General features: G+C 42.0%; 1 protein-coding gene across 2 annotated transcripts in view; it reads right to left on the reverse strand.

The window, feature by feature from the left end:
* The window catches only part of magi3a (membrane associated guanylate kinase, WW and PDZ domain containing 3a), a 138,934-nt gene extending 131,475 nt beyond the window's left edge, over window positions 1-7,459 (reverse strand). The window contains exon 1 of one of the 2 annotated variants that reach the window (XM_026920182.3): window positions 6,263-7,454. In XM_026920182.3, coding sequence (XP_026775983.3) covers window positions 6,263-6,593 — 331 coding nt within the window. In that variant the 5' untranslated portion in view covers window positions 6,594-7,454. Of the gene's footprint in view, window positions 1-6,262 lie in introns of both variants that reach the window. The other variant, XM_026920184.3, reaches the window with a different exon arrangement.
* Between the last annotated feature and the right edge of the window lie 3,578 nt (window positions 7,460-11,037).

Consider the following 11,037-nt stretch of genomic DNA (forward strand, 5'->3'; position numbering starts at 1 on the left):
CATATGTGGTTCTTCCCCAAACTGTTGCCACAAAACTGGAAGCACATAATTGTATAGAATGCCTTTGGATGCTGTAGCCTTAAGATTTCCCATCACTGGAACTAAGAGGCCCAAACCTGCTCCAGTATGTGCACAAAGTGAGGTCCATGAAGACATGGTTTGACAAGGTTAATGTGGAAGAATTTGAGTGGCCTGCAAAGAGCCCTGACCTCAACCCCACTAAACACCTTTGAGAAGGACTGGAACACTGACTGCGCCCCAGGCTTCCTCGCCCGACAACAGTACCTGACCTCACTAATGCTCTTGTGGCTGAATGAACACAAATCCCCAGAGCCACACTAAATCTAACGGGAAGCCTTTCCAGAAGAATGGAGGTGTCCATAACAGCAAAGGGGGACTAAATCTTAAATGGGATGTTCAGCATGCACATATGGGTGTGATGGTCAGAAGTCCACATATAGTGTATATACGCCATATAGTCATATAGTGTATATACGCACACTCCAATTCCTATGACAAGCAGCTTGACAACGATGTTTGAACACTGACAGTGTTTTTAATTGCTTTCTAATTATCATTAGCATTATATTTATTTATAAAATGTTCTGGGTCTTTCTGGGTTTGAAGGAAAAAAAATGCCATTTTAACCATTTTTTCAACCAAAAATTTTTGGTGGTTTTCTTATTCAACATACCTGATGCTAATTGTGCTAATTATATATCCAGGTGGGAAAATGGAGTCGAGCACCGGATGAAAGATTACTAATGTGAGATGTCGGACAGGGGCAGGGCTTCCAGAGGATATCAGGTAGTATCGAAGAGTTGAAAACATCTACATAAGCGTCAATCAAACCAGATTCAAATGTCGACTGGATCATCTGGCATTTTTGATTGAGAGGAAAAAAAAAAAGATGTCTCTTTTGGGTATTTTTGAGTGATAATTCCTAACAGCATACACCGGTGCTAAAATTCAGAGCTCCTGCGTAAAGGTCGACAGGTCTGATAATAATTCTAATGCTGAAACAGCAGCACTAAATGGCCAACTCTCCACAGGAGACCTGCCTTGATGGGAAGAGCAGTGATTTAATCCTCGAACGCTGCACCCGGAGCTCTGCTTATGTCTCGTACCCCAGAAACCACATGCGGAATGACTTCCATTGATCTTATATAACTTGTTGAAGGGTACGTCAAGAAATTAGCCGGGGGTGTGAGCGAGAAAAAAGCAAGAGCGACACAAGCAGCGAGGACGAGGACAGAAGGGAAGAGATGTGAATTGGTTTGCAGGGGGTTGGAGGGAACCTTAAAAGTGAGGACACAATAAAAACACAGCAACAGTGAAGGAGAGCACTGAATGCATAGGAAGAGGACACGGCACTGCTGAGCAGAGCTAAAGACACGCTGCATGGGTCATTCCTGGGGGGGGGAGGAGGGGGGAAACAATAATGAAGACAGGAAGCTGGTTAGCCTGGGGCATTGGGATCTTAATTTAGTTTTTATCATTTCTGGTTATCAAATTTAGATGCAGAAAACATTCATCTGCACTGATTTAAAATTGTTGGGTTTTTTGTTTTTTTTAATATGACAGGGACAAAGTAAGGCTTTCAAGAAGACAGAAGGGTGATACAGAAAATATATTACAATGTGCCAAAAAAAAAAAAAGCACAAGAGATGAGTTAAAACAGGAGATATTGTGTTCATACTAATTAACACCTTGATTAATCTGGAGATTGTTGGATGTGTTTCAGGGTCTAACAAGATATTTCATCTTGTGCTTTAATTCTCAGATAGCGATTTGCTTCAAAAGTCACACGACTAAAGTGTAACAACGCTGCTATTCCCATCTGAAAACGAGAACCGTGACCGTGACTGTTATAACACAGTCCTCTGAAAAAAAAGGTTTAAAGAGGAACAAAATCCAGTGCTCACAAGGTCATCCATCTTGGAATAGCTCAATCAGCTTGTTTATAAAAAAAAAACCTGAACAGCCTCAAAAGCAAAGCGTCAATTTCTCCTTTGTTTTATTTCACCTCACGTCAGTCACGTTAAAAGTAGAATAATATAAACTCGTAAATTCTCTCAAGATATGAAAAAAGTACCAAGACATATGCCTCAAATTACACACTGACGGTAAATTAGTGCATCTTTCACCAAGGAACGCAGGAAAAGATTAGCTAAGCTAACTAACAACAGCTTTATTTCTAATCTATCAAACGTTAGCTAGCGGCATACAAACTAGCTGAATGCTAATAGCTTGCTGTCACAATACAAACTTAATAAATACAAAGCGTACACAGCAACTGAAAGGATATTAGGTCTCATTCTAGTGGTCACATCTGTTTAAGTTTAGATTTGTGAGGAATTTAGATAAACTACGTCATGCTACCTGACGCTTATGGGTTATTCACCACAGAGAAATCTAGTGATGATACAGGTTGAAAAAGTAGACTAGAAAGTAAAGAGTTTTCTTCTGAAACGTAGTGATTAGGCGAAAGGAAAAACTAAAGGAAAGAAAAGCAAAATGCTAGCCAGTTTCTATGTTTTAGGTGCAGTGTGACAGAACACCTCAGCCCATAGCCGAAACACTCGATGACAACTAATCGCTTGGTGTAAACACGATGTGCTACATTAAACACTTTGTTAGAATAGGATACTCATATACATCATGTCTCTTGGTCTGTATTAATGCACTTAAGTTGCTAGTTAGCTAGCCGATATGTAATTACATTATGTTAGCGACAACTTTTTAGCGTAGTCAGCCAAAACATAGGACTGGGCAGCAGACTGGAGCACGCTTTTACCTGCCCGGTGGGTTAGCTACATTTACTCCTGAATCTATTTACTAACTGGAGTTTTCTGGAATGATATCCAGTGGTGATATCATGGTGATGTGATATCAACTGTACCACATGATCTGTTGAGGCTTGTATAGCACCCTAGCTCAGGTTTAAGGCACCAAGGTCTCTCAGTAACCCCAGACGCTCTGAGCTACGCTCTTCTAAATAACACGAAAGACTCATAAAAGATTAAGGGGGTGTGAATTAAAGATGAAACTGAGCAACAGGAAAGGAACACACACCCACTGAGCACTGGAGAGTTGAATGCAAATAATAATGGGGGGCAAAAGTTGCGCTTGTTTGTGCATTTTGAGCAAACTGAATGAGCATTCCTAACCGAACCAGTGAACCACTGCATGCTGTACAACATTAAGCAATTTAATCAATCCGTACGTAGGATGATTGTGAAATGGATGGCACGCAACATATTAAAACCATTTAAAAGCATGCCTGTGTTTAATTAACGAAATATTTCAATCATGTGAATACAATGATGCATTAACACACCCAACCTTAACGTCCACACAGAAAGGCTCTAATCAACTTTCAAGAAACAGGTCTTTGCGCCGGATGATGAAATATTCAAGAAGGTCACGTGTGGCTCTGTTGGTGCATTCATATGAAAGTTAGGATGATGAGGCAGCCTTTTCACGTATCAACACTTCTACAAATCTGAACGAAATTCGATTTATTTGTTATTAGACACGGCTCTGAACCACAGCCCTGATTGCTTCGACACAGCCGCATCACCTTAAAATGATCAGTTAGGCAGATCCAGTGCCACAACGAAACCTTTTGTCGAGGTCAATTTCCAACCATTACTGAAAATGACTGAAGAGAGTTCAATCCCAGATCCTATACATCACACTACTGAAAAATCAGACTTCATAGCACTGTTAGTAAAAGAACTGAAGAACTAATGATCACACACATGATACCAATTCATGTGCTACGAAGAGCGCTTGTCTCATTAGAACCCCTCACTTTTAGAATTAGCACCTTACTAAGATTACCAAATTAGCAAAGATTACCAAACAGTCCACCACTTCTTTTAGGACGAGGCTAGATTTGAGTTAGGTTAACTCAAGTAATTAACTAAAATCATACCACAGTGCTGCTGAATTCTCAAATCTGATTGGTCAGAAGGTGTTGATTAATTTTCTATAACAGTATCTGTGCGAGGTTTATATTACTGCTTTCATTCTAATACATTATTATTTCTGTAGTAACTCAATCAGATGAATGAAAGGACTTTAAAACATCTTGTTATTTAATAAAAAAGTAATGTGTAATCATTGATATGGTGATATTTTCTCTAAAAAAAGATGTTTGTTAAACATTTAGGGAAGGAGTCTCCAGTGTCAGTGCTTCTAACAGTCAGCAAGGGATTGGAAAATAATCAACTTGTGGATGGTAACGGTAACGCCGCTCCACCCCGTTGTGTTTGATTCCCTACATATCAAAATGTTTATGTCAGCTCTCCGTTGTCCCCCAAACGCAGAAACTGAAGTGACTTCTTTTTTGCTCGCGCAGCATTTTGTATACACGGATTATTGTGATCTTTGGTGGTCACCGCAGAAGTTTACGCTCGGTGTTCTAAAATGTCATTCCGGAATTGAAGAAGTTAGTAAAACACCCTTCTGAAAATTGCCTGTCACATAACCTTCAAATCTTGCACAAACTCCAACCATTTACAGTATCATCAACCAAATGAGGGTTGGAAAATGGAATCGTGTACAGGAAGACGCACAGCCAAAAATGTACCGATGTAAGCCATTTTTGTTGCTAACAAGCTGGTACTGTCGAACCTGGGGGCGGGGCATATATGTTCCAGACAGCATTTCATTGGATGAACACAAGACTAGTACAGGAATGTATCATATTCCCGGAATCGCCAAACTATAAAAATAAGAGAGAATATTTCTCAAACTATTTTTCTAGATATACTAGATATTGTATTGATGTCCATAACACTAAAGGACATAAAAGCTCTGAAATACCTATTTTAATTTCAGGTGCACTTTAAACATCTCAACAGAAGCTTTAAGTGTATTTACTGAATCAAACAAGCTGCATTTCAATCGGTGTAGCCATGTGTTCAGACTGCACGCCACTAGCTCGCAGTCAATAGCACTAAGTGCACTTGAAGTTCACAAGTACGTACTGAACAGAGGCCGTGGCGCTCCTACCGGCCGTGAAAGGCTTTAGGAAAGATTTTGAGTAGAGAAAGAGAAATGATTGTGATATAGACAGTATGTGTGTGTATGTGTGTATGTATGTGTGTGTGTGTGTGTGTGTGTGTGCACTTAATGAGGATTACAGAAAGCAAGCTGACAGCTCCACAAGCTTATAGAGTTTACAAAATGCTAAGCCGAATGGATGACATGTAAAAAGCTCAAACTCCATTTCAATCTCGTAATCACAGAAACGTTGTTTGCACACTTCCAGGCAGGCCCACACACACACACACACACACACACACACACAGAGAGAGGTGTTTGCCCTCACACTCCTCCTGACACACACATACATGTGTACTCCTAGGCAGGAACATAAACATGCTTGCATATACACAAGGCTGTACGCAGACGCAGACACACACACACACACGCACACACACACCTCTGATCCTTCGATGTCCTAAAGGCATAGATCTTGGCTGCTGTTTACAGAAACTTTTTGCAAGCTAACTGTCTCCATTCAGCAGACTAAGCTCACTCTTACGACACTCATATTTCCAGCTTCAAGTGGCCAAGATGTGCAAAAACAACAGACCGTCTTCTCACTGGAATGGATGAGATCACGTTTGTCCTTTATCCAAAAACATGTAGGTAGGCGGATTGCCCCATGTCTGACGGTGATGGCCTTGCGTCCGATCTGGGGTGCAAGATCACTTTTACAGCTTAAAGTACATCAGATCAGAGTGCAAAATGTGTCTGATTCCATACCAATTCCCAGGATTCAAGGTCAGTATCGTTCTGATACCGATACTCAGTATCAGATCAACACACCTCTAATGTGTTACCAGGTCATGTGAACAGAAATGAGCTATTCTGACATGCATGAGGGCTAATCAGACAAACCTAACCTTTTTGTTGACAGCTGAAGAGCTGATTGGCCTTTTGCTCTGCACTCCAAAACAAATCAAGATTGTTTTGATTGCAATCATCTTGAAGGCAATGAGCTGCAAACTCTTCATTAACTTAGTGCTGGGACATCTTGAAGTGTCAAAAACACTAGACATGAGTAATGGGCTTCATTTCGGACGCTGTGTGTTATAGCCATGATTGATGAATTCAATCAGAATCCCGCTGGCACTACAGGCCTACTGACTCACGTTAAACGCCACTTGTAGGAGTGGAGATGCGAGTGCTAGCGCGAGTGCGAGCGCGCGCGCACACACACATAAGTATCAACACTATCACTTACCAGGTTTGACGGTCTTGAGGCGCACGGGCTCCCGGAAGTGGCGGATGACGGCGAGCGTGTCGCGGTGCGTGAGGCCGCTCACGGGCGTGCCGTTCACCTCGAGCAGCACGTCACCAGGACTCGGCGCTCTGCCCGCGTGCCACCGCAGCGCCGCCGAAGCAGCAGAAGAAGACGACGACGACGTCAGGCTGTGGCTCATGTATGGAAACTCTCCGTGCTCGGCGCCGCCGCGGATCTCCAGCACGGAGCTCAGCTCTCCTCCGCCCCAGGACACCGCGTACTCCTGCACTTTGTTCGCCCAGTGCTTCTTCTTCTTCAGCGTCTTCGACATACTCGCTTTTTTCCTTGTTGTTTTTGTTTGTTTTTGTTTTAAAGAGAACTACGGTTCCTCGTCCCGCGCGCGAGTCTCTGGTGGTCCTCCAGGATGTGCTCGAGCTCAGAACGCGCGTGCAGGCTGTGGTGCAGCGCTCGAGCTCGCGACTTGCATTGCTTGACAGAAAAAGTTTGCCGTCGACGTTGCTGGAAAGTGAAGAAGGAAAACTAGTGAAGAAGTAGGGAGGGACGGTGTTCCGGGAGAATTCCTTCGATATCTTAGTTACTGCGGTGTTTTCCACGTAAACTGCTGAAACCTGAAGCAAAGTCGGGCTGCACGAGCCGAAGCGCGCGCTCTACATCTCCGGTTTAGTAGAGTAGAGAATTAAACGATGTAAAACAGCAAAAATATAAATATATATTTAAAAAAGAAACAGCCTGGTATAAACAATTTGTCGCCGCGTGAATCAAAACAGCACCACAAACCCTCTCCTGAAATCCAAACGTGAATCCGGTTCCACTTCAATTCTTTAATCAGAAGCGTGGATTCAGCGCACCTGCTTCACGCGCTCAGCGCGAGAGTTCCCGGTACACCGGGACATACCTGGCTCTTAGAAACGCGTTCGTGGAATACCCGCCTAACCAGCTTTACCGCCAACCACCGACGACCTTTTTTCCTTGGCTGAAATTCCTCGTGAAACGCCCTCTCGCGTCGCTTTAACGTCCACCCGCTCGAACCCTGAACCGAGCCCACTGAAACCTCCTCTGCACGAGCACGACTCTTAAAGTGCAAAAAAACAAGTGCGCGAGAACTTTGTTGCTCGTGCTCCGCTTCGCCACTCTTTCCAGCACAGAAGGAGTAAACAATGAGTGACGTTCAGCGCGGCCAATAGCGAGAGAGGAGGAGACAAAGGGGCGTTGGTTAATCTAGTGGGCGGGACTTCCCGCCTCCGCAAACAATAAAGACGCCATAACAACACGTTAACTCTTTAATGACAGGCTGTGAACAGATGACGTGAATAAAGTCAGGCTGGGTGGCCTACATTTTCCCACCTGTTACTCCAAATCCAATAATATCACAAGTAAATCACAAGCATATATTCTGTATACATTCAGTGGCCACTTTATTAGGTACAATAAATGACTTAAATTGAGATTAATGAGGCAGAAAAGCTCATTTTTTAATTCAGTTTTAAAGAGTTCTTAACACTGAGTTGATGGAAATGTGATTAAAGCCATCCTTCTGTCTTAAAAAGTTTAATTTAACTAACATTTAGGTGGCTTAGACCTTAAAGTATTCCAGTATTTGCATCAAAACAATATCAAAACATCTTCAGCTGCTTCCTGCCAAAGATAATCCAGTTTAAACTAGTCTAATAAATACTGTTGTTTTTTGTTTTTTTTTTGTTTTTTTTTTATAATGATCAAGTGTATTAACACCCCGAAGGAAGAAATTATTACAATCTATAAAGCAGACTGCAATTATATTACTTTGTAGTTTTTATTACCATAATTATGCCATAATAATGTAATTTATATTACCATCAATGTGTGTTAGTACTGGAAGTTCAGCTCCACTTGCTGTTCACGTGAACTGTGATCTGTGTTGAAATTTATCCACGCTGCAATTAAACTATTGACAAAGCTGAGTTTTTACATAGAATAAAATAGATAAATATAGATAAACCAGTCGCCCCAGCCTCACACCTCTGGGGTTGGGGGTTTGAATCCCGCCTCTGCTCTGTGTGCGCAGAGCTTGCATGTTCTCCCTGTGCTTCGGGGGTTTCCTCCGGTTTCCTTCTTAGTCCGAAGACATGCTTCTGGCTGACTGGCATTTCCAAATTGTCCGGTGTGTATGCAATTGTGCCCAGCGATGGTTTGGCACCCATCCCGGGTGTCCCTGCCTTGTCCCCGGAGTCCCTTGGGATAGGCTCCAGGCTCCCCACGACCCTGTGTAGGACAAGCAGTACAGAGGATGGATGGACGGATGGAAAACAGTCAACTGAATGGCAATTACCTAATGCTATAAGGAGCAAAGCATATACCAAGGGTAGCAGCAGCACCCCCTAACGTCACCACTATACAACACCTACCATGCATGTCACTTGATAAATACAGGGATATGCTGTATCTGACACTTTAATAACATTTATTTAAGCTGTTATATTAATCATCATTGGAAAGTACATTAGAATGCAGTTTCACTGAAGGAAAGAGTTCATTCTTCAGTATTCTTAATGTATTCTTATTCAGTAACCACTTTCCTGGTCAGGATTGTAATACCCCTTACATGGCATGCCAGTCCACTGCATGACAACATGCGCACACACACACACACACACACACACACACACACACACACACACACACACACACCCATTCTCACCTGGGTGCCGAGTAGCCAAACCACCTACTGTAATGTTTTGGGAGGAAACCAGAGAACTTTAATATTTCTAAAAACGACATAGTGAATTGAATCATATTAAAGGAGTACACAGTATCAGAGATCATTTGCAAGAACAACTTTTGTCTCGTTATTGAAGCTTTTTATCAGCCTCAAAATTGTCATACTGGACTGATTTAATATAAAAGAACAACGGGTAAGTAGAGTTCTTACCTTTAATACATCATCTATTTTACCTTGTTATTGTAAATTATAGTACTGAGCAAACATTCTATTCTAGGAAATAGATTAATTGAAAAAAAAAGTGTGCATGTAAACTTTCCTAGTGTCTACATTTTACCTAAAACTGACAAGTGGCAGCTGTTTTTCCTCCCAAGTGCCTGGTGGTGAACATAAAACCCCTTATATACCCCTCACAGTACAGTTTCTACCATGGTGTTGACATGGGCAGAACATATGAAACTCTGGAGCTGTAAGATGCCGTAAGTTGAAAAACGTCCTCTTTAGATGTAGAAAGACATTTTATTAACAATATATGAACCAAAATTTCCAGAGAAAGTCTATTTTTTTTACACCCAACCACTACCTGCTTAGATCAGTGGTTCTCAAAGTGAAAAGGGACCTCCAAGGGTCTGTGATGGATAACCAGGGAGGCCATGAACTTTTTAATTTACATACACAGGTAGATAAAATCAATTTCTGATAAATATTAGTTTTTCACTGTTGCATAAGTCACCTTCAGATAGCACAGACGTTACATTACTGTGGTGGCTTATCAGTAGGTTGTTGCAATCCATTCGTTTAAACAGAGATGAACTATTTTCGTTCAGGATGTTGTGCAACGGTGCCATCTGCTGCTGTATAGAGGGAGCGTTCCACATGCTCAGAAAAAGGGGGGGAAAGGGGGAAAAAGGGTACACCTTTTGTACCCTTAGTATGTGCATATAGTGTACCTTTGAATGAATCATTTAAATTTAAAAATGAATCATTTTTAAAGATACAGTGTATTCACATTTCCAGTAGAAAGATACACGTTAAAGGTGCCCTTAAGTGCACCACCCTAGTGGCAACTCAAGGTCAGTACTATTTTTACTATTTACTGTGGATCCTGGTTGACATTTTCCTCTTGATCATCCACACTGCCATTTTAACGGCTTTTCTAATACTTAATCTCAAGTGAAATTTGTTAGCTGATGGAACCTTGGATTGCAGGATGGCTCATAGATATATACACTCACCATCCACATTATTAGGAACACCTGTACACCTGCACATTCATGCAGTTATCTAATCAGCCAATCATGTGGCAGCAGAGGAATGCAAAAAAAAGAATTATGCAGATATAGTTCAAGAGCTTCTGTTAAAGTTCATATCAAACATCAGAAAGAAGAAAAAGTGTGATCTCTGTCACTTTGATTGTGGCATGGATGCTCCTGGGATTTTGACACACAGCAGTCTCTAGAGTTTACGCAGAATGGTGCGAAAAACAAAAAACATTGAGTGAGCGACAATTCTGTTGGTAAGAGAGGTCAGAGGAAAATGGCCAGATTAGCTCGAGCTGCCAGGAAGGATATAGTAACTCATACAATCACTCTTTACAACCGTGGTGAGCAGAAAAGCATCTCAGTACGTACAAAACATCACACCTTGCAGTGGATGGGCTATAACAGCAGAAGATCAAATTGGGTTCCACTTCTCAGCCAATGAACAGGAATCTGAAGCTATCATGGGCACAGACTCACTGAAATTGGACAGTTGAAGACTGGAAAAAGACCACGTGATTTTCTAATCTTCAGCTATCCAGCTTGGGTGAGCCTCCTGTTATATGACTGCCATTGAAGGCTAACACATGCTGCCTGGATCACACATTTGAAGGAAAGTGCTATCTACCATCTTCCACATACACACCCACAATTGGCTAAGTGTGACTGTGATTGATAGGTGGAGAGAGAACAGCCCATTCTGCACCCTTAGCTCCTAGCCATGGCATCCTCAGGATTTGAACTTGCAATCTCCCTATAACAGGGCAACCGTGTTTCTGTTGTGCCATACAGAAGTC

Source organism: Pangasianodon hypophthalmus, chromosome 16, assembly GCF_027358585.1.
Source record: "Pangasianodon hypophthalmus isolate fPanHyp1 chromosome 16, fPanHyp1.pri, whole genome shotgun sequence".
Taxonomy (NCBI): domain Eukaryota; kingdom Metazoa; phylum Chordata; class Actinopteri; order Siluriformes; family Pangasiidae; genus Pangasianodon; species Pangasianodon hypophthalmus.